Raw genomic sequence first — 23,185 nt, 5'->3', positions numbered from 1 at the left:
CGGGGGGGGGGGGGAGATCGCCTCAGAACCACTAGCTTGTCACAAATAGTAGATACTAGACCTTTGCTCAATGGATTCACGTAGAGAAACATAACGACGTTTGTGTCCGGTGCCTCAGGGAAGTTTGATAACAAAGGGCTGATAAAATGTCTAATTTGCAAATATCTGAATAAATGAGTGTTGGTTAAGTTAAACTTTGCAGACAAATGTTCAAATGATGCAAAGCAGTTGTCTATAAAAAGATCTTTAAAGTGCCTGATGCCCTTTCTATACCAGTCTTGAAAATGTTGCATCGTGCATAGAAGGCTGGAAGAGGTGATTATGTAGAATAGGACTTGAACGAGAGAAGCCATAGAGACCACTATACTTTCTGAACTGAACCCATACTCTCAGTGTGCCTGATAACAGGATTAGCAATTGGTTTAGGCATAAGAAAAGGGAGTGTGGAAATAGAGAAATTCTTAATAGAGTTCAGCTCCGTTGCCACCCATATTGGGCAGTCAGATTGGTTGTGGAAATGAGACCAAAAGATGAGACAGCATATGTTAGCTGCCCAGTAATAAAAGTGGAAATTGGGCAGAGCCAAGCCCCCAACACTTTTAGATTTTTGAAGATGGACTTTATTCGGTCGGGGACACTTGCCCTTCTATAAGTAGGACGATATGACTGAGTCTAGAGAGTCAAAAAAGACTTCAGGAATGAAAGTTGGTATGGATTGAAAAAGGTGAAAGAATTGAGGAAAGATGTTCATTTTGACAACATTAATTCGGCCCATCGGGGACATTTAACTGTCATTCATTCTTTGGGGCACTCCCCTGTTTTTGTGCAAAGAAAGCAGAATTTCAGGACGTATATTGTACACATTAGATGATTAAATGCACCTATTGAATGAGATTATTCAACACATTGTGCCCATGCTGGCTGACAAAACAGCAAAGATTAATTCTGCTCAGAGAATCACACCCACTGCATTCTTGGGTAGAAACAACGCAGGCAAGACAGAACCAGCGGATTTTTATTGTGCTCTATGTACAACTCCAGCTATTAAAAATTTATACAATATATACAAATTAAATAATCAAATCACAAAACCCTCACCCCTATAGAGTTCAGACTTAGATGCAAGGATTCTAAGGAGAGATCCTTCAGAAGTGGTAGAGGGAAGGATATTTCTGTGTCAGCCCAGGCCACTTCCCCCCACCACCTGAAGTTCAATGGCATCCTGGCCCAGGTCAACTGAAAAGAGACTATGCTGGGACACAACCCCACTCTGCTCCCGAATATCAGCATGCAGGCTGAAGGGAGCGACGTAACCCAGAGTCCCTCACCTTTGGGAGCGAGCGACCGGGTCGAAACCAACTGTGGATTTCCGTTACAGGGCACAGTGATCCAAATGAGTTTGTCAACCTTTGGGAAATGGCTAACACTCACTAATCCTACCAATCTGTCCCCCCCACCCCACCTCTGGAATACCCCAGAGTGGAATGAACCACTGGCGGCACAGACATTCGCCGAATCAAAGCCCACACGCAGGGTAAAAATGTTTTGGCGGCCCGTGGGAAAGGAACGGGAGCACTCCCCGACCTCCCTGTTGGGCTGACTGCAGCCAGCAGCAAGGTACGCAGCACGGGCCGAGCTTGATGCCGGGATTCTGAGATGCAGCACAAAGACTTGCAGCGATAGGTGGCAGATCTCGTGCACTACAGCAATTAATCTCACCTTATTTAATCTATCCCGCCCTTTGTTCCGCACCCTCCTCCCCAATAGTGGAAACGTTTAAAAACAAAAAGAAAGGTGAACTGGTACAGGAAAGGGTCTTCGTGAACAGCACGCTGGGCCGATGATCACAGGGTGAAGGACTGGGAGGACCTGCTCAGAAACGAAGCAATTTCCGACGAGTCCCCAGACTCAAACGCCGCCGAGACCCCCTGCGCCAGCCAAACTCGAGTGGCCCACTGGTGCAAGCTGGATGCCCCCGAGTCAATAGATCAAGCAATCCCAAAGGTGGTGGGGAGGGAATGAAGAGACGAACCTTAAACGTCCTGTCATGAAGTCACAGTCCACCGCAGCAGGGAACTCCAATTTCATAACACCCCGATTCAGATGGCACCCGTTGGAGTGGCAGTGATAAAGGGCAAACTTTATTAAATCTGTGCACTTAATGAGACAGCTCCAACAATTCCACCGTATTAAATTAACACTCGGAAAATTGAGCAGATAAAGAGGGGAAGAGAGAGGACTGAATACCCACACAGTCCCCAACTCCTCACTAATTCTGACCTATTAAATATCTTGGAAAGAACAGAGTGAATGAGGAACAAAAAGTGCCTGTCCCCTCGACCCTTGGGTTTGAGTACACAGCGTCCACTCACCAATCAAATCCATTGAGGTCACTCTCGCGGACCCCGTCAGAGCTTCAGATACACACACACTCACAACAAACCTGGCATCTTGCTGAACTTGCCACATGATCCTCAGGAGAGGACTATGAACACTCTACTGGCTTGTAATCTCCCTGCACTGAGTACCCAACTTGCACTCAAAGCCAAAATTCTCCTGTAAGGTTTCAAACCAAAAATGAAATGCTTGAAGCAAAAAAAAAAAGGAAATAATTTGATCTGGGGATGATACAAATCACAGCTAGCTCCAGTCCGAGTCTGGGATCATTTCCATTTCTGAACTTTGGGGCTCACAATACCAGTCAGGCCTCATCTCGTTTCGCAAAACCCTCGTCTCAGATTCTTTCCCTGCCCACGAACTCCCTACTTGACGGCAGAAGATGTTGTCCCTCATCTCCCGTTTTTTGCCCTCTGAAGTAAAAAAAAGTCATCCGCACATTTGCGACAGGTTCATATTCAGACCAGGTAACGAATCGGAAGTTATTTCAGGGCCGCCCTGCTCCAAGGTTTCAACCGAGGGTGCTGAGTTTGTCGAGTTAATCAGCGATAGACAGAGGAGAGGTCTGGTCATCGATATTTATCACAGTTCTGTCTCACAAGTGGTTCCGACCCCTGCAATAAGCGGCACTACCAGACTAAGCTGGGTGACCAGGAGGAGAGCGGTGTTTGTGCTGGGGAGGGGAGGAGGGGAGGAGGGACAGGACATCACCAGCAGGTACGTCAGATCCGGGTCTTCATGCGGAGACTGTGTCAGTGGGTGTTCTCACAAGGCTTGTGTGGTGGGGTTTGGCGGGGGGAGCTGCTGGCGGTGAACGGGAGACGGGCGACGGCAGCCCTCGGAGGACAAAGCGAGGCCGCTCCGTGTTGCTTCGATAGTTCAAGGCCACCTGAGTGAAGGGGACCGGACGAAAGGTGGCAGCTGGTGTATGCTTTCATTCAGTGGAGACATCCGGTGCGGCGGGCGGGCGGGCAGGCGGCCGGCCGGGTCTCATTAATCGGATAATCAGTGTCACTTGATGCGAATGTCGAGGGTCAAGGGTTTGGGGGGGGGGGGGTGGGGTGGGGAAGGAAACCAGAGAAATCCTCCTCCATCCCTGCCCCTGGAGGCATCTTCACACCCTCCCGTCCACCCTACTCTCAAGCCGTGCAGTCCAGTCCGGGAGGGGGCAGTTACTGCTGGGCGTTGGGCTGCTCGAGCTTCCGTAGTCTCCGTCGGCGCAGTTCGGCAGTGTCCGGCTCTCCGAGAGACTCTTCCCCATCTTCCGGGAGGTTGTCCGAGGGCAGCGGGGTGTAGCCCACAGCGCCTTCCAGGTCACTCTGCCCTGTGAGAAGTGAACGTGGGTCACATTAGCACGGGGGATGGGTGGAGGATCCCTACCCCCCTCCGAGAAATGCAACCACCTCCCAAGCAAAGCACAAAATGCCGAGGAACTCCCCTCACCGCGGGGCGACTCTGCGGACTTGGAGCAGTTTCAGGATCTTTGTGGGCGGGAGGGAATGGACGGGCAATGCTTCGGGTCAAAACCCTTCACCGGGACACAGAGACTATGGGAGGAGGGCCAGTACGGAGGGTGGAAGGAGGGGCTGGGAGGTGATGGGTGGATCCTGGTGAGGAGGGATGATTGGCAGATGGAGAGGGGAGAGTGGGGATAGTGACAGAGGCTGGGAGGTGATGATGGGCAGATGGAGGGGAGAGTGGGGATAGTGACAGAGGCTGGGAGGTGATGATGGGCAGATGGAGGGGAGAGTGGGGATAGTGACACAGGCTGGGAGGGGATGGACAGGTGGAGGAGGGGAGAGTAGGGTTAGTGACTGAGGCTGGGAGGTGATGGGTGGATGAAGGTGAGGAGGGTTGATGGGCAGATGGAGAGGGGAGAGTGGGGATAGTGACACAGGCTGGGAGGGGATGATGGGCAGATGGAGGGGAGAGTGGGGATAGTGACACAGGTTGGGAGGGGATGATGGGCAGATGGAGAGGGGAGAGTGGGGATAGTGACACAGGTTGGGAGGGGATGATGGGCAGATGGAGGGGAGAGTGGGGATAGTAACACAGGTTGGGAGGTGATGATGGGCAGATGGAGAGGGGAGAGTGGGGTTAGTGACACAGGTTGGGAGGGGATGATGGGCAGATGGAGGGGGGAGAGTGGGATAGTGACACAGGTTGGGAGGGGATGATGGGCAGATGGAGGGGAGAGTGGGGATAGTGACACAGGTTGGGAGGTGATGATGGGCAGATGGAGAGGGGGAGAGTGGGTTAGTGACAGGTTGGGAGGGGATGATGGGCAGATGGAGGGGGGGAGAGTGGGATAGTGACACAGGTTGGGAGGGGATGATGGGCAGATGGAGGGGAGAGTGGGGATAGTGACACAGGTTGGGAGGTGATGATGGGCAGATGGAGAGGGGAGAGTGGGGTTAGTGACACAGGTTGGGAGGGGATGATGGGCAGATGGAGGGGGGAGAGTGGGATAGTGACACAGGTTGGGAGGGGATGATGGGCAGATGGAGGGGAGAGTGGGGATAGTGACACAGGTTGGGAGGGGATGATGAGCAGATGGAGAGGGGAGAGTGGGGTTAGTGACACAGGTTGGGAGGGGATGATGGGCAGATGGAGAGTGGGGATAGTGACACAGGTTGGGAGGGGATGGGTGGATGAGGGTGAGCAGGGATGATGGGCAGATGGAGGGGAGAGTGGGGATAGTGACAGGCGGGAGGTGACAGGTGGAAGTGACAAAGGGCTGAAGATATTGAAATCTAACAGGATGGTGGAACATGGTATAAAGGGAGGGCGGTATTGGTTTATTATTGTCAGGTGTAGTAAAAAGCTTGTCAAATGGATCAAATCATTACATCATGCATTGAGGTAGAACCAGGTAAAACAATCACAGTTGTGAATGAAGTGTAACAGCCTCGGAGTGCAGTGCAGGTGCGGAACAACGTGACGAGATGGATTGGGGTCAAGAGCAATGTTCCCCCCAAGGTGTGCGCACGCACTTCTTTTGCGACTAGCACAGAAAGGAATTGCATCGTGACGGACTTTGGGGAGCCAGAGAGCTCAGGAACCACCGCCCAGGGCAGCTGCTGAGCCTGGAGTCAGGAGCAAGTCAGCGTAAAGATAAACATGCGGAGAGTGAAATAAACACCATTTGAGAATTTTAATGCGCTAACGGCATCCGTCAACGGAACAGAAACACTGTGGATCCGGCAGCAGCTGCGGGTCCTGAGCTCCCCTGGGTGCTAAAGACCATCCTCATGGCACAAGTCCTTTGTGTGCGGTGAACACCTTAGAGGGAACATCGGTCAGGAGTCCATCTCGTTGTACGAGAGGTCCCTTCAAGAGTTTAGTAGCAGTTGGAGGGAAGCTGTCCTTGGGCCTGATGATGTGTGCTTACAGGCTTTGGTACCTCCTGCCCGATGGGAGAGGGGAGAAGAGGGAGCACAGTTACCAGAAGCTGGAGAATACTTTGTCGTTGCTGCCCGGGTGAGGTATGGCTCCTGGTTCCACGCTCTACCTTCCTCTCCCGGTAGATGCCGCCGTCTGCGGCCCTCCGTCACCATTCGCACTCTCTCCTCCCCCATCTGCCTGTCACTCCTCCTCCGGATACGGAGGGGGGGAAAAGGCCAAAGAGACAAGTCGGGGTGGAGTGAGAAGCTGCTAGTGGCAGAGCACAGGTGCTGGCATGGAGCAGACGGGCTGAATGGCCCGTTTGCACTACCAAAGTTCCACCTGGCACCTTGGGATTAACAGAGGACAGGAGTGGAATTTCCATCAGCAAGCTGTTTGGTCACGGGAACGGCTTGCTCACAGTAATTGTGCTGTTTCAAAGACATGAGATTTGAAAGTCACCAAACTGCGGACAAGCCTGCCTGTCGCACAGGCTACCCCACCCCGAATTCCTCCTCACTTGACTCCACGTTCTGGGGATATACTCTCCTGGGTACATGGATTTCGGGAAGGGGCACGCGCGCGCGGTGTGACGCCTACCATTCCAATCCCGTCTCCTTGCGGAAACCTACCTATTTCTTCAGGCGTTGGAGCGCGTTGTGCCGAGCTGTTGTCAGCCACCGGGGCTGGAGAGGGGCCGGGCTCTTCCGGTGAACTCGTCTGTGATCCAGCCGCCAGCTCCGCCGTCTCTGTGCTTGGTACCGTGCTCTCGGCCGTTGCTGCTGCCGGCGGCCTTGGGGGGCTAGGAAAAGGCAGGTGGATCAGCCTCATGTAAAATTCGCTCCCCCCCACCCCAAAATCATCTTCAAATGTCTCATAAAAAAGGCGGCAGCCATCACCAAGGACCCCTGTCACCCAGGACATGCCCTCTTCTCATTGCTACCATCAGGGAGGAGGCACAGGAGCCTGAAGGCACACACTCAACGATTCAGGAACAGCTTCTTCCCCTTCACCAGATTTCCAAATAGACAATGAACCCATGAACACCATCTCATTAATTTTATTCTGGTTTCTGCACTATTTTTTTGTGTATTTAAAAAAATATAAATATTTACAGAGATTTGTAAATTCAGCCAACTCCATCATGGTCATCAGCTCCCTCGCCACAGACATCTTTAAAAGGTGACGCCTCCCTCTTTAAGGACCCCCAGCATCCGGGACATGCCCTCTTCTCATTAAACCCAGAGAGAACGTACAGGACTCTGAAGACCCCTACTCGCTGTTTCAAGAACAGCTCCTTTCCTCCACCGCACTATATCGTGGAGTTGGGGGCTATGGGGAGCTGAGGGACTCGGGAAGGAGCAAGACTGGGCCTCCTCCGAGGGTAACAAGGTGGGCCAAGTGGCTAAAATGCACTTTGGCTCCAGGGATAATTCTGTACGTTTTAAAATAGTTATGGAAAAAGACAGAATAAATCCTGAACCGGAGCAGGACCAAGCAGGGGATCGACTGAAAAGCCTCTTGCTTGCCGACTGTTCCTTTACCATAGGGTCACATCAAAAATGCTCTTGTGCAGAATTCAATAATTGCAACCTTAATGTGGGGAGTCTCTGTTGGCAAGAAATTCCTCAGAAAGAAGTGAAGAGGACTGGAAGATGTAGACTCCTTGTGGGTAGAGTTCAGAAACCGCAGAGGGTAAAAAGACTCGGATGGGAGCTATATGCAGGATGAGTAGCTAGGGTGTGGGAATAAAATTACAACAAGCATTTTAAAAAAAGGGCAATGTTACAGTAGTCACAGGGGATTTCAATATGCAGGTAGATTGGAAAAAAAAACAAGACTAGTGATGGATCCCAAGAAAAGGAATTTGTAGAATTCCTAAGAGATGGCTTTTTTAGAGCAGCTTGTGGTCAAGCCCACGATCCAAAAATCAATTCTGGATTGGGTACTGTGTAATGAGACAGATTTGATTTCAGCTCAAGGGAAACAAACCCTTAAGAGACAGCAATTCACCCTGCAGTTTGAGAGAGAAAAGCTAAAGACAGATGAATCAGCATTACGGTGAAAGTAAAGGGAACTGCCGAGGCAAGGGAGAAGTGCCGGCCAAAGTTGATTGTAAGGGAACACCAGCAGGGATGATGGCAGAGCAGCAATGGCTGGAGTTTCTGGGAGCAATTCCAAAGGCACAGGATAGGCACAGGTATCCCAAAGTATTCTAAAGGGGGACGACGCAGCTGTGGCTGTTAAGTGGAAGTATAAAATCAAGAGTGCAGATAATAAAGCAAAAATTATCGGGAAGATAAGAGGTTTGGAAAGCTTTTAAGATCCAACAGAAAGCAACTAAAGAAGCAATAAGCTATGAAGGCAAGAGAGCAAAAAATACACAAGGCTTCACCAACAGTGTTTTTCAGATATTGAGGAAGGAAATTAAGGAAAGTAAATTTTGAATTAAATTTTGTTGTCGAGCTTGACTAGTTAAGTATTGACCAAGACTTGGGTCATGGGGGTGACAGGATAAGAGACAGACGCCTCTTCAGCTAGCTAACAATCGATCATGCCACCAATGAGGAACCGCTAACCTTTGTCCGAGACTGTCTGGATAATAGAGGAACTGACTGTAGCCGTGCAGTTCTGGGACATTTGTCTACTGGCTGACACCTAACAAGTGCTTCTTTAAATCCCCAAGTATGTTTGGCTGTTGGCCATTGCCCAAAGTTTACTGTATAAATTCAAGACACCAGTGACACTGGCGGAGTCATAAGGGAACGACTCCCCGTGATCAAGTATTAAAGGGTTAACTGTATACCGAGGTCTATTTCTGTTTGGTAACAGGGTAAGTTATCTTACAGGGTAAACGTCTTCGACAGATAGCTACAGAGGCGAGAGGGGATATCAGACCTTTGGAAAATAATGCTGGAGAGGTTGTAACGGGGCCAAAGAAATGACAGATGGATTTTGCATCAGTCTTTACTGTGTAGAAGTGAGTGCAGTTGTCACCACAAGGGAAAATGAAAGGTCTAAAGGTAGGTCTGGACTAGATGGACTACACCCCAGGGAAAGAGATTATGGAAGCATTAGTAATGGTCCTTCAGGAATCACTAGATTCTGGAATGGTTCTGAAATGTCGCTCTGGGCATGGCAGGGTGGGGATAAGTCTCTAGCAAAAGTGGAACAGGGTGCGGTTTCCCTTCGCTAGCCTGCAGGTCACCCTTGGGCAAGGTGTAGCACCTACTTAGCCTCCCTGATCAGGGTCACGTGAAGCCAGTGGTGGAGGGTTGTACGAGCAGCTGGTTGCAGTTATGTGACCACTGGCGCCAGGGAGACAATCCCTGAAGAGTATTGATAACTGCTGGGGTCCTTGTCTTGTAAAGACACTGCCCGGAAGGCGGCAATGGCAAACCACTTTTGAAGAAAAATTTGCCAGGAACAATCGCGGTCATGGAACGACCACGATCGCCCATGTCACATGACAGGGGGCATAACAAGGATGGGTCTGCTCTTTAAGGGAGGAAGGCAAAAGGCAGGAAATTATAGGCCTGTTCGCCTGACTTCAGTGGCTGGGAAGATGTCGGAGTCCATTATTAAGCAGGAGGTTTCAGAATACTTTGGAGGTGCTTGATAAAAATAGGCCAAAATCAGCACGGTTTCTTTATATGGGGGAAATCTTGCTTAGCAAATCAGTTGGAATTCTTTGAGGAAATAACAAAGGAGAACGAGTTGATGCAATTTACTTGGATTTTCAGGCCTTTGACAGACAAGGTGCTGCTCAGAGGATGCTTAACAAGACAAGCCCAGAGTCTTACAGGACAGGTAGTAGCACGGTCAGATTAGCCAGCTGGCAGGAGGCAGAGTGGGAATAAAGGGGGCCTTTTCTAGCAGGCTGCCAGTGTAGGGATCAGGGCTGGGCCTGCTTCTTTTCACATCATATGTCGATGGTTTCGACGATGGAATTGACGGCTCTGTGGTTAAGATTGCAGACGAATCAAAGACAGGTTTGGAAGGTGGTGCTGAGGAAACAGGGAGTCTGCCCATTCTCCTAGTCGAAGTCCCAAAAGAAGTGGCAGATGGAATAAAGGATTAGACTGTGGAGCAAATTCAGAAATCAGAGTCTTCATGCAGTGCTCACAAAGGTCATCTTGCAGGTTGAGTCGGTGGTGAGGAAGACAAATGCAAAGTTAAGCATTCACTTTGAGAGGACCAGAGTGTAAATGCAAGGATGTAATTTTGAGGCTTTATAAGGCATTGGTCAGACCGCACTTGGAGTGTCGAGAGCAGTTTTGAGGCCCTTATCCAAGTATGTCCCAGCATTGGGGAGGGTCGAGAGGAGGCTCACAGGGAATGAAAGGGTTAACACACGAGAAGCACGATGGCTTTGGGCCTGTCTCTGCTGGATTTAGAAGAATGAAGGAGGTGGGGGAGAAACTTATTGAAATTCATCGAATATTGAAAAGCCTAGATAAAGTGAAGGAGATAATGGGGGAATCTAGGACCAGAGGGCACAGCATCAGAATAGTGCGTCCCTTCAAAGCAGATGGGGAAGGATCTCATCGGTGGAATTATTGCCACAGGCGCACGTGGGTGGCCAAGTCATTGGGGACATGTACAGTGGAGGCTGTGAGGCTCTTGAGCAGGCAGGGCATCAAAGGGAAAGGGGAGAGGGATGATAAATCAGCCATGATGGATTGGCAGAGCAGACTCGAGGGGCCCAGCTCTGATCCTACGTCTCACGGTCTGATTTGTGACATTTGGATTTGTACATTGGAGGGTTTGGGGCCAACGCGGGCATGTTGGACAAGTATAGAAGATGCTGAGGGGCCTTTTTCCGAGCTGCGTTACTTTGGCTCTCTCTATTACTCCCAGGGCAGGTCAAGCACGCTCACATTGAATGGCGGGGCAGGCGCAAGCCATTTGAGCACAGTCAGGCCATCCAGCCTTGTCCCGTTTGCTCTGCCATTCCATCGTGACCCCCCTCAACCCCAGGAGGGCAAGTGGCCCACTCCTGCTCCTAGTTTTAGCGCGAGAAGGGCAGCAAGGAGTACAAGCCGAGGGACGTGGTTGACCACTTTTCTGCTTGCTATATCAGCTTTGAGACAGAAGGCCTGGACCTCAACCTACCTGAGGGTAGCGACGACCGAGAGGTACTGGTGAATCTGGACCATGGCCGCGTCCAGCAGCGTGTGAATGTTCTGGAGGCACTGGAGCCGGGCTTCCAGGTTCTGCCGCTCCTGCCCTTCCATCGTCCGCAGCTCCTCTTCCGTCAGCCCGGCAAAACCAGACGGGGGCATCGGCATCGGAGGCATCGCTAGAGAAGGCAGACAGAGAGAGAGAGTTCCAACCAGGTTTTTCATTACAAACTGAATGTCATCTATAAATTTGCTGACTATTGTTGGCAGAATCTCAGAGGCGATGACAAGAGGGCGTACAGGAGCAAGATGTACCAGCCTGTTGAGTGGTGTCGCAGCAACAACCTGGCACTCAACGTCAGCAAGACCAAAGTGCTGATTGTGGACTTCAGGAAGGGTCAGACAAGGGAACACACACTAGTCCTCAGAGGGATAAGAAGTGAGGGACAGAGCAATCGCAAATTCCTGTACGTTGATATCTCTGAGGACCTAACCTGGACCCAACATATCGATGCAACTACAAAGAAGGCTAGACAGCAGCTATATTTCATTAGGAGTTTGGGGAGATTTGGTTTGTCACCTAAACCACTTGCAAATTTCTGCAGATGTACCGTGGAGAGCATTCTAACTGGCTGCATCACCGTCTGGTATGGGGTGGGGGGATGGCTACTGTACAGGATCGAAATAAACTGCAGAAAGTTGTAAACTCAGTCAGCTCCCTCATGGGCACCAGCCTCTGTAGTATCTAGAACATCTTCAAGGAGCGGTCCCTCAGATAATTGACGTCCATTCTTAAAGACCTCCCACCACTCAGGACATGCTCTCTTCTCATTGCTACCATCAGGGAGTTGGTACAGGAGCCTGAAGGCACGCACTCAACGATTCAGGAACAGTTTTCTCCCCTCTGCCGTTTGATTTCTGAACGGACACTGAACCCATGTACACTGCCTCACTTTGCACCTCAACCAACTTCCTTTTAATAGAATTCTGTAAAAATCTGTACATAATTTATACGTTGTTCTTTAACAGGATAATTAGTGTGGCTTAGCGAGGGGCAGGTCATGCCTCACAAGCTTGGTTGAGTTCTTTGAGGATGTGACACAGCATGTGGATGAATGCAGAGCAATGGATCTGGTGTACATGGATTTCAGTACGACGTTTGATAGAAGGCTTATTCAGAAACGCGGGTGACAAGGGTTCTGGGGAAGCGTGGCCGTTGTGTGGATTCAGAGCTGGCAGAGGAATGTATTCTTCCTGCAGTTTACTGACCAGTGACGTTCTGCAGCCATTTGTGCTGGGACCTCTGGACAAGAAAGATTTTGCTTCCCGAATACTTTTGGAAAATCATCAACAGAACGTTTTTAGCTCAGTTGAATTACTGCAAAAAGTCAGCACTATTAAGCATTAGATTCAATAAAAGCTGATTTCTTGTTTCTCCAAATTCCTACGTGATACTAATAGTCTGATATTATATTTGAGCTCGGCTTCAAGCAGTCTATCGGAAACAATAAAAATCCGAGGAAGCAAAACTTTGGAGAAAATTTGTTGTGCAGAGTAATATACAGAGGATACAAAGGTCAGTGGTGCTGTGGAGAGTGTAGAAGGTTGTCATAGGTTACAATGGGATATTAATCGGGTGGACAGCTGTGCTGAGAAGAGGCAAATGCAGTTCAACACTGGAAAGTGTGAGACGATTCATGTTGCAAGGTCAAATTTGAAGGCAGCTTACAGGGTTAACGACAGAATTCTTAGCGGAGTGGAGGAACAGAGGGAGCTTGGGGTTCACATCCAGACCCCTCAAAGTTGCCACGTGGGGTTGTTAAGAAGGCGTCCTTTATTAGTGGGGGGAGGCTACAAAATGCTGGTCAGACCACACTGGGAATATTGTGTTCAGTTCTGGCCCACCTCATTAGGGGAAGGACGTGGAAGCTTTAGAGAGGGTGCAGAGGAGTTTTTGCAAGATGCTGCCTGGATTAGAGAGCACGTCACGTGAGGAAAGGTTGAGTGAACTCTTTGGAGAGAAGGAGGGTGAAGTGACTTGATAGAGGCGTACAAGGCAAGAGACCTTCCCACCCCAAGGGGGAAAATGGCTAATACAAGGGGCATAACTTCAAGATGAAATATGGGGGGGTGTGTGAGTCAAAGGTAAACCTTTAGGCACAAGAGGCTGGTAGGTATGTTGAACGAGCTGCCCAGAGTTAGTGGTAGAGGCAAGTACATTAAGGGGATTTAGAAACTCTTGGGAGGGAAAGGTAGACTGATCTTAGTGTGGGCACAACATTGTGGGCCGAAGGGCCTGTACTGTTCTCTGAGCTTGTGAATGATGCTGCAGGTTTTCATTGCACCCTTAATACGTGTACAGTGATGATAAACTTGACTGATCTATCTGACTCCACAACAGGTCACCAGCCACCTCAGACCCCACAGACGCAGAGTGAAAGCAATTTATCCTCGTCCCCAGTGGTCCACGCTAAAAAAACACGGGGAGGGGGAGGGACACACAAAAAAATGCTGGAGGAACTCAGCAGGTCGGGCAGCATCTATGGAGAGGAATAAAAAGTTGACGTTTCGGGCTGAGACACTTCTGCAAGGCTCAGTTTCAGTCCTGACCTGCTGAGTTCTGTCCTTTAGATAACGACCCTTTTGATGGGCCGAATGGCCTAATTCCGCTCCTGTGTCTTTAGAGAATACGCAAACACGAGTAAATTTGCAGACGCTGGAAATTCAAGCAACACGCACAAAATGCTGTTGGAAAGCAGCAGGCCAGGCAGCAGCTATAGGAAGAAGCGCTGTCGACGTCTCGGATCAAGACCCTTTGTCACTCCTGACGAAGGGTCTCGGCCCGAAGCGTCGGCTGCCTGGCCTGCTGCGTTCCACCAGCATTTTGTGTCTTTGGAGAAAAGTTTCGATCTGGAGGAACTTCACCCGATGCCAGCTGCGGGGGCAGAGAACCACCCACTGCCATTAATACACCCAGCACTCAACTCTTACCAAAGGGCGGCGGTGGCATTCCCATCCAGGGGGCCGACGGGAAGGGAGGGAGGGAGAAGGGGAATCCCGGGATTGCTCCCGCAGGCGGCGGCTCCAGACTGGTCCCTGCCGCTGGTTCGCTGGCCCGCGATGCGTCGCCGTTAGCAGCTGGAATACAAAAACCGCAGCGGTTGGTGGGCAGACGACAGTGACCGAGCAAAGAGAAATAGAAAGGGGCCAGTTCTGTTTCCATTTCCCCTCTCACACCTCAGAAGCGACAAACCAACATCCTGGCCTCATCTGTCCCAGTTCAAAGTATATACAGCACTGTGCAGAAGTCTTAAACACTATAGCTAGGTTGCCTGAGACTTTTGCAGAGTAATGTAGTAATTTTATGCATTGCACTATACTACAGCGCAAAAGAAAAATTTTGGCATGTGAATGATAAACCCGAGTCTGATATGGGTCTCTATTGTGGACTGGGAGTGGGAAGGGGGCAGGGAGCCCCAATTTTATCTCGTTTTGGCCCTGACACTGACCATCAGCACTGCATTTCCCTGTAACGTCCACTTTATGAGGTAACACCCGCTCATTAATGCAAATATCAAACCAGCCAATCATGTGGCAGCATCTTGATGTACTAAGAGCACGATGACGTGGCCAAGAGGCTCAGACCAGACGTCAGAATGGTGGGGGAGGAATGTGATGTCAGTGGCTCTGACCGTGGGATGATTCTGGTGCCAGACGGGGTGGTTTGAGTACCTCAGAAACTGCTGATCTCCTGGGATTTTCACCCACAGCAGTCTCGAGAGTTTACAGAGAATGGTTCAGGCTGACAGGAAGGCGATGGTAACTCAAATCACCACGCGTTGCAACGTAGAAACATAGAAAATAGGCCCGGGAGTAGGCCCTTCGGCCCTTCGAGCCTGCACCGCCATTCAATGCGATCATGGCTGATCATCCAACTCAGAACCCTGTACCTGCTTTCTCTCCATACCCCCGATCCCTTTAGCCACAAGGGCCATATCTAACTTCCTCTTAAATATAGCCAATGAACCGGCCTCAACTGTTTCCTGCGGCAGAGAATTCCACAGATTCACCACTCTCTGTGTGAAGAAGTTTTTCCTCATCTCGGTCCTAAAAGGCTTCCCCTTTATCCTTAAACTGTGACCCCTCGTTCTGGACTTCCCCAACATCGGGAACAATCTTCCTGCATCTAGCCTGTCCAATCCCTTTAGAATTTTATACGTTTCAATAAGATCCCCCCTCAATCTTCTAAATTCAACAGTGGCAAATGCACAACACGTCGACCCTTAAAGTGGCTGGTCAACAGCAGCAAACTCCTGTTCCTAATGAAGTGGCCACAGTGAACATTCTGCAATCTGTTACGTTTTCCTTGTACTCCCGTGATGTATTTTTGGAATGATCTGTCTGGATGGCATGTGAAATAAATCTTTTCACTGCATCCCCATACACATGACAATTATAAAACAATTACCAAGATGACAGAAGCTATTTTCTTAATATAGCAGGCAAGTTGTGGGGGGGGGGGGGGGGGGGGCTTTGCTGATTCGAGTCGGGAGGGAACTCGAAGTAAACAACGTGGCACACTGTGACACTGAAACAGCAAGCTGTTTGTCTTCCCTCTCTCTCACTAGCGGGGAGGGGGAAGAGGGAGGCGTTGGGATGAACAGTAGTCTTTGATGGTCTTTTGGAGGGGGGAAGCAAACTGCTATTGTCTACTTGGTGGGTGCTGATGCTTTGCTGGAACAAGTGAGGGGGGGATGGTTGATTAGCTGCTGCACAGAGGTGGGGTTTTGGGATTCTCACACTTTTCTGTCATTCATTCTTTGGGTTCCCCCCCTCCTGTTTCGCTGCTGCCTGTGAAGAGTAAGAATTCCAAGTTATATGCTGTATATGTACTCATATTAAATTGAACCACTGGACTGTTCAACGTTCGGGACAGTCTATGGCAGCTTCCCCTCACTGAAACTATGCCGATGCCCTCAAGATGGCTTCGGAGTCCTTCCCTTAGTTCCCGAGCAATTCTCCACAGGCTCACTTCCAAATGTAAACAGAAGAACAGCAGACAAAATTAGGTGGCATGGTGGCGTAACACTACTAGAGTGCCAGCGAGCTGGGTTCAATTCTTGTCACGGGATGAAAGGAGTTTGTACATTCTCCCCATGACTGAGTGGGCTCCCTCCGTTTCTTCCCGCATTCCAAAGATGTCCGGGTTAATTGGTCACCTTGATGTAGCTGGGCAGCACAGGTCGGATCTCTAAAAACAAAAATGCTGGAAGAGCACAGCGAGTCGGGCAGTATCTGTGGCGGGAAACAGGCAGTCAAGGTTTCAGGCAGAGTCCCTTCACATGGACCACGAAGAACGTGCTGGGCTGTGGGACGAAGGGCAAGGACAGGGATCTCAGATTGGGAGGAGATGGGGGAAGATCCAAGGAAATAGAGGAGATGTGGGTGGAAGTTCTGTCAATAACAGCGAGGGGGAAAAGCCCCAGTTTCTGAAAGAGAACCTCTCAGATGTCCTGGAGTGGATGGCTTTATTGGGAGGAGGCAAAACTGTAAGGAATGGTGTCTTTACAAGGTCCAGATATCTAGACCACAGTGAGATCCAGATGCAAGACCTTAATCCAAACATCAACTGCCCATTTCCCTCTGCAGATGCTGCCCGAGCTGGTGTTTAGCTTGTTGCTCCAGATTCCAGCGCCTGCAGTTTTCTGGGTTTCCGTTTTAAATAAAAGGCGTTTGTTTTGCCTCACCACCGACATCTGTTTTTGAGTAACTCCTTGACCTGGCCACGGTCTTTTCCCACTTAACGCGATGCCTGACACTTTTCAATTCCATGTCGGGGGCCTGGGAGCGGAGGTAGGAAGCCAGGGAACCCCTGTGCCTGGTCTGATACCCGGTTGGTCAGTGATGGTGTTACCCCTCTGTGAGGTGACAGGGCTACTGGGACCCTGGCTGCCACAACAGAGAGAAATGACCTTTCTGCCTGCTACTGGAGTATGCCTTCCTAAGACTGCAAGACATGGGACTTGAATTAGGCCATTCGGCCCATCGGATCTCCTCTGCCACTCCATCATGGGTGATTTATTCTCTCTCAACCGCATCCTCCCCGCAACCTTAATAATCAAGAACCTATCAACCTTTACCTTAAATATACCCAATGACTTGGCCTCCATGGCGGTTTGTACCAACAAATTCCAGATTTGCCACCCCCGGCTAAAGAAATTCTTCCTCAACTGTTCTATAAGGACGTCCTTCTATTCTGAGGCAGCCCCCTCTGGACTGAGACTCCCCTCCCCCCCCCCCAATAGGACACATCCTCTCCACATCCACTCTATCTAGGTCCTTCCATATGTGACAGGCTTCTATGAGATCCCTGCTCCTCATTCTTCTGGTCCAGCAATTTCAGTAGTTCCATTTACAATTAGACAACGCCTACAGTATACAACCTGAAATTCTTACTCTTCGCAGACAGCCATGAAATGGGGGGGGTGGGGGGGCGGGAATCCCAAAGAACGAATCCCAACAGTTCCACACCTCTCAGGCTCGCTCTCTCATGAGAGAGGGAGAGGTATCTGTCTCTCCCCAAATGAGAGGGGAGGGTAACAGCTCGCCGTTTCGACATTACAATTCGTCACCTTTATTTCGAGTCCCCCTTGACTTGAGAATCGGCGACAAACGGCAATTTACGCTGAATTTGGGACACGTTTACAACTAGTTTCAGGTCAGTGAGCCAGGGTACCCACGCCTCCTCCAGCTCCGATGCAGGACGAGCCTCTCCTTTTGCTCACCCAGTAAATCTGCTTAGAACATACAGTTTAACCCGTGGAAGCTCACTTCCCAAAGTTTCCTGCTCTCCCTTAAAGGAGCTTGCTGAAAAACTCATTACTTCAGAGATGCAGCACAGTAACAGGGCCACTGCTCAATTCCACCCACGTGACCAATTAACCTACTAACCCGAGCAGGAGAAATTCTGCAGATGCTGGAAATCCAAGCCACACACACACACACAAAATGGTGGAGAAACTCAGCAGGCCAGGCAGCATCTACGGGAATCTATACAGCATCTATCGGCGTTTTGGGCCGAGACCCTTCATCAGGACTGGGGAGAAAAAAAAATGACGACTCCTCACCGTTTTTTCCCTGCAGCCCTGCCGAAGGATCTCGGCCCGAAACGTTGACTGTTTACTGTTTTCCATAGAAGCTGCCTGGCCTACCGAGTTCCTCCAGCATTGTGTGTGTGTGACCTACTAACCCCGTAGGTGTTTGGGACATGGGAGGAAAATGATACGAATAAAATAGGTGGGAAAATCTGACAGTCCAGCAGCAAGCTGCAGAGGGTGCAGGACTAACTTTAATTTATTAGCCCAGCACTTCAGCTATGTAAAAGACGTTTTCCTTCGCCTTCACACGCAGTCGAACACTTACCGTTAGACTGAGCGTCCGAGCCGGAGGGAGCCGAAGGGCCGGGCTGCGGCGTGTTGGGGGCCACACCCGGAGCCTGGGGGAAGAAGTTCTGGCCGAGGTTTGCCACGGGCGGCCAGAAGGGGAAGAGCCCCGGTGGGAAGGGTGGCATCATCCCCGGAGGCACTGGAAGCAGAAAGGGAGGGCAGGGTGAGCACTCGACCGACCCCCTCACAGAAACCCACCGCCGGCTGTGCCCACTGTTTCGACAGGAGATGACAGTGATCACAAACCACCGCAGGAGACAGCCCAGCGCCCTGACCATCTGTTCCACAAAGAGAGGGCAAGGAAGTCTTTCCCTGGTGATTATCCCCCTGTACCTCACCTGTTGGGTTTAAATTCTTCGAAGCTATCAATAAGATTGAAAGAATACAGAGAAAATTTATAAGGTTGTTGCTGGGGATTGAGTACCTGATTTGTAAGGAAATATTTTATAGGTTCGGGCTTTACTCTCAAAAGCGTTGGAAAGTGAAGGGAGATTTGATTGAATATACAAACTTTGAGGGCGTTTGGCCGGTGGTGTAGTGGTATTCCACACCGGACTTCCAAGGTTCAAATCCGGCCAGCTCTTTGCACGCTTCCCGCTGGTGCTGGGTTGAGCGCTGAGCTAGCAACTTGGCGGTAAAAAAAAAGACAAAATGCGCGAAACAGAAGGGTCACTGCCCGATGCACCACAGGGCACGGAGAGGATCAACAAAAAGATAAAATAAATTAAAGCGGTCTTTTTCTTATGAGGTTGGGCAAGACCAGAAGTCGAGGTCATAGGTTAAGGGTGAAAGGTGAAATCGTTAAGGGGAACTTCACTCAGGAGGGTGGTGAGAGTGGGGAATGAGCTGCCAGCGGATGAGGTTCCACTTCGACGTTTGAGAAGTTTGGGTGAGCACTTCTGAGGGAAGAAGTTCTGGCCCAGGTTGACCATGGCGGGCTACAGAGCAGGTGCAGGTCGGTGGGACCAGGCCGAATTATGGTCTGAAGAGAAGCGAGGCAGAACTTGACCTCATCTTCAGAAATGAAACTGCGTAGGTGGGTTAAGCGTTACTTGGGGAGCGAAAAACATTTTGGGAACAGTTCTGTGGTTAGAGACAGGGAGGAGGTTGGCATTCGAGTCCGGGTGAGTGGGAGGAGAGGGCGTAGATTTTATTAACACAAGAGGGGGTCTGGAAGACAAAAAAAAACAGACTAAGAGGCAACTAGGATGATTGACGTTGGCAGGGCAGTAGGCATAGTCTAATGCTCCACGAAGGACCAAGTCCGGGTCAGAACGGCGAGCTGCTGAACTGCATCCTGAATTACTCTGGAGGTGGGCGGCGATGGAAGGTCGAAGGCTACAGCAGGATATCAATCAGACGCCAAGCTGGGGGGTGAGATGGCAGATGAAACTTAATCCCAGTGAGTGCAGGACGATGCACTGACAGAAGTCAGATAGGGGGGCAAGACATTTATCATAAAAGGTGGGGCAAGAATAGAGACCTTGGGCTTTTAAAAAAAAAAATGCAGAAACCTGACAGCCCCGATTTATCCCTAAATCAATCATGGGATAATTTACAATGGCCAATTAACTTTTTGGACTGTGGGAGGACTGGGAGAACGCCGACGGATTCCACGGGGATGTGCCTCTGAAGCGGATTCAAACCGCATTCCCTTGGAAGCGGCTACATGCCGGGACCTATCCCTTCACCTGTAACCACAATCCCCCCACCCCGCGGGAGCTCAGCCTGCAAGCGGCGTGGGCTCAGAAGGGCACTCACGGTTTGGCTGCTGGGGCACGATGGGCGCCTGCGGCTGGGCCGGCGGCGGCGCGGGCGTCTGAGCGGGCAGTGTGGTCCGCAGCACGTCCATGCGGCAGGTGGGGCAGGTCTGCTGCCTCTGGAACCAGGAGCGGAGGCAGCTGTGTGCGAGGAACGGAGAGAGAGGGAGAGAGAGAGAGAGTGAGAAAGGGGTTACGACCACCTGCCCGAGCAGAAGCCTCGGGGTGGAGAGGACGGGCCGATTGCTTTCTGGCAGACGCTTCGCAAGGGGAGGAGGGGTGCCGCGAACGGGAGGGCTTGAGGGAACTAAAGGGTCATCCAAATACCCCTGGAGGAGGCAACACCGGCAGTTTCTGGAGATCCAGGGCAACACGTGGAAAATGAAGGAACTTAGCAGGTTATGAACAGGCTGAAGTCCCTACAAGGCCACAACACCGTAAGAAATAGAAGCAGATGAGGCCATTCGGCTAATCGTCTGCTCCGCCATTTCATCAAGGCTGATCCATCAGATCCAATCTTCTGCTTTCCCCTCACCTTTGTGCCCTGACTAATCAAGCATCTACTGCCTCAGGTATACACCAAAACTGGCTCTGGTCCAGACATCTCGGATGAAACGCCGACTGTTTACTCTTTTCTACAGATGCTGCCCGGCCAGCTGAGCTCCTCCGACATTTCGCGTCGCTGAGATTCCAGCCTCTGCAGTTTTGCGCCCGATAAGAAGATGCAGGTTAGGCCTGCGTGCCTCAAGAATGCACGCCGAGCCCACGGCTCTACTCTAGGCCTATGGCTGCGTGGCTAGGCGCAGCTCAAAAGCCATCGATAAACTTGCCGGCGATGAGAGGGGCTGTGGGCAGAATTTCAGATGTCGACGAGGCGGTGTACAGCAGCGAGACAGATCAGCTGGACGAGTGGTGTCACAATAACCTCGCACTCAGCGTCAGTAAGACCAAGGAACTGACCTCTCCTCAAGGAAAGGGTGAGCAGTTTCAAGTTCCTGGGTGTCAACATCTCCTGAGGATCTATCCTGGGCCCAACGTACCGATGCGATTAGAAAGGCGGCCAGCGACTGTATCGAATCAGGAGTTCGAGGGCACGGCAAATTTCTACAGGCGTACTGTGGAGTTGCATCACCGTCTGGCACGGAGGGGCCACTGCGCAGGATCGGAAAAAGCTGCAGAGCGTTGTAGACTCGGCTGGCTCCATCGCGTCCCTAGCACCGGGGACATTTCCAAAGGGTGATGCCTCAAAAAGAACCGCTGTCACCCAGGACACTCCCTCTTCTCAGTGCTACCATCAGGGAGGAGGGCACAGGAGCCCGAGGCCACAGACAACGTCCTGAACAGCATCTTCCCCTCACCGTCAGGTTTCCGAACGGACAGTGAACCAACCCCTGAAGACACCTCACAAAAGATATTCAAAAACTTTCTGTACTACTCACTTGAAACGTATTACACTGTACTGCTGCCGCAAAACAACGAATTTCATGACAATGCCAATGGTACTCTGATCATAGCTGGAGTACTTTCTGTCCCAATCACGACAACCTCCGATCTTTACGCGTTGGAGAATTAGGCCAGTCGGCCCATCCAGTTACTGTCATCCAATGACTTTCCCCTCTCAACCCCTTCTCCTGCCGTCTCTCTATAGCCTTTGATGCCCTGATGGATCAAGAATTCAGCAAGGGCCAGCTCTTTATTTAAAGATAGGACCCGCAGCCAGGAGGAGGCTGTCGGCGTTGGGAGGATCACGTTGGCCCAGTGCGAACGCTAACCCGAGGCGGCTCATGGCCAGGTACGGTTGGCTGCACTCACCTGGTGTGGAAGATGTGGTTACAGGGTAGTCGCTTGGCCCCGGTCACCATCTCCTCCCGGCAGATGATGCAGACGTTGTCCGTCAGCTGCAGCTCCTCTGGGCTGGCGTCAGGGTACCTGAAGGAGAGGACAGGTAAGTTCCCCGGGAGTTTAAAAAAAGAGGAGGCAAAAAAATAAAAAAAAATAAAAAATCTAATAATAAAATAAAAAAATAAAAAAATAAAAATAAATAAAAAAAAAAAAAAAAATAAAAAAATAAAAATAAAAAAAAATAAAAAAAATAAATAAAATTTGGTTCAGGCAGCACTTATGGAAAGAGAAACATTTTGAATTAAGTGGAAATATCAGTAAGGTCAGGCACCAGCCGTCACTTCTTTTTCCTGGTTCAGGCAAAGGATTCAGCCCCAAAATGCTAACTCAGTTCTGGTCGCCTCATTACAGGAACCGTGTGGAAGATTTTGGGGGGGTGCCGAGGAGATTTACTAGGATGCTGCCTCATGAGGATAGGCTGAGTGAGCTACGGATTTTTCTCTTTGGAGTGTAGGAGGTGTAGGAGGGCGAGAGGCGACTTGATTGTGCTATACCAGATGACAGCCAGAGACTGAAATGGCTAATACAAAGCATGATTTTAAAGTGATTGGAAGTAGTACGGGGGGGGGGGGGGGGAATGTCAGAGGCAAGTACTTTACAGAGTGGGGGGGGGGGGGAATGTCAGAGGCAAGTACTTTACAGAGTGGGGGGGGGGGTGTGTGCGGAATGTGAAGCGTGCTGCCAAAGGAGGTGGCAGAGGCAGATACATTTTAGGGACATGTAAGAGACTCTTGGAGAGGAGACAATGCTTAGGAGGAGACAACAATGCCTAATGTGACTCCTTTGCTTGCATCTTGGGAAGCAGCTCTATTTCCATCTTCTATATCTCTATTTTTCCCCTTTTCTGGGTTCTTCTGAAGACCCTGACCTGGAGTTACACGCTGACTACGGCTCTTTGCGGGAATGGGACCTGCTCTCGACTGGCCATTACTCGGCATGCCAAAGGCACAGCCTAAGAGCTTCGCTCGCCTTTGGAGGGCAGAGATTTCGTGGCCCTCTAGACAGGGGGTGGGAGAGAAAAATTGGAGGTCGGTGTGATGTGGGGGATGGAAGATCTGAGGCTGTTTGCCCAGAGACCCGAGATCTTTGGGCACGGAGCTCGGAAAAAGCGACGCAATGGACTTTTAACATCATAAACCAGCGAGTTGTCTGTTATGTCTCCCCTCTTGCTGTG

General features: G+C 50.5%; 1 protein-coding gene across 3 annotated transcripts in view; it reads right to left on the bottom strand.

The window, feature by feature from the left end:
* Window positions 1-997: 997 nt before the first annotated feature.
* syvn1 (synovial apoptosis inhibitor 1, synoviolin) overlaps window positions 998-23,185 on the bottom strand; it is a 58,850-nt gene continuing 36,662 nt past the window's right edge. For all 3 annotated transcript variants that reach the window (XM_073031260.1, XM_073031258.1, XM_073031259.1), the window contains exons 10-16: window positions 21,922-22,038; window positions 20,111-20,250; window positions 18,327-18,488; window positions 13,896-14,042; window positions 10,897-11,083; window positions 6,414-6,583; window positions 998-3,721 (exon numbers count right to left, since the gene is read on the bottom strand). In XM_073031260.1, coding sequence (XP_072887361.1) covers window positions 3,570-3,721; window positions 6,414-6,583; window positions 10,897-11,083; window positions 13,896-14,042; window positions 18,327-18,488; window positions 20,111-20,250; window positions 21,922-22,038 — 1,075 coding nt within the window. In that variant the 3' untranslated portion in view covers window positions 998-3,569. The remainder of the gene's footprint in view (window positions 3,722-6,413; window positions 6,584-10,896; window positions 11,084-13,895; window positions 14,043-18,326; window positions 18,489-20,110; window positions 20,251-21,921; window positions 22,039-23,185) is intronic.

The sequence above is a fragment of the Hemitrygon akajei genome, chromosome 28 (assembly GCF_048418815.1).
Source record: "Hemitrygon akajei chromosome 28, sHemAka1.3, whole genome shotgun sequence".
NCBI classification, from domain to species: domain Eukaryota; kingdom Metazoa; phylum Chordata; class Chondrichthyes; order Myliobatiformes; family Dasyatidae; genus Hemitrygon; species Hemitrygon akajei.
This window is presented reverse-complemented; position numbering and strand designations above follow the sequence as displayed.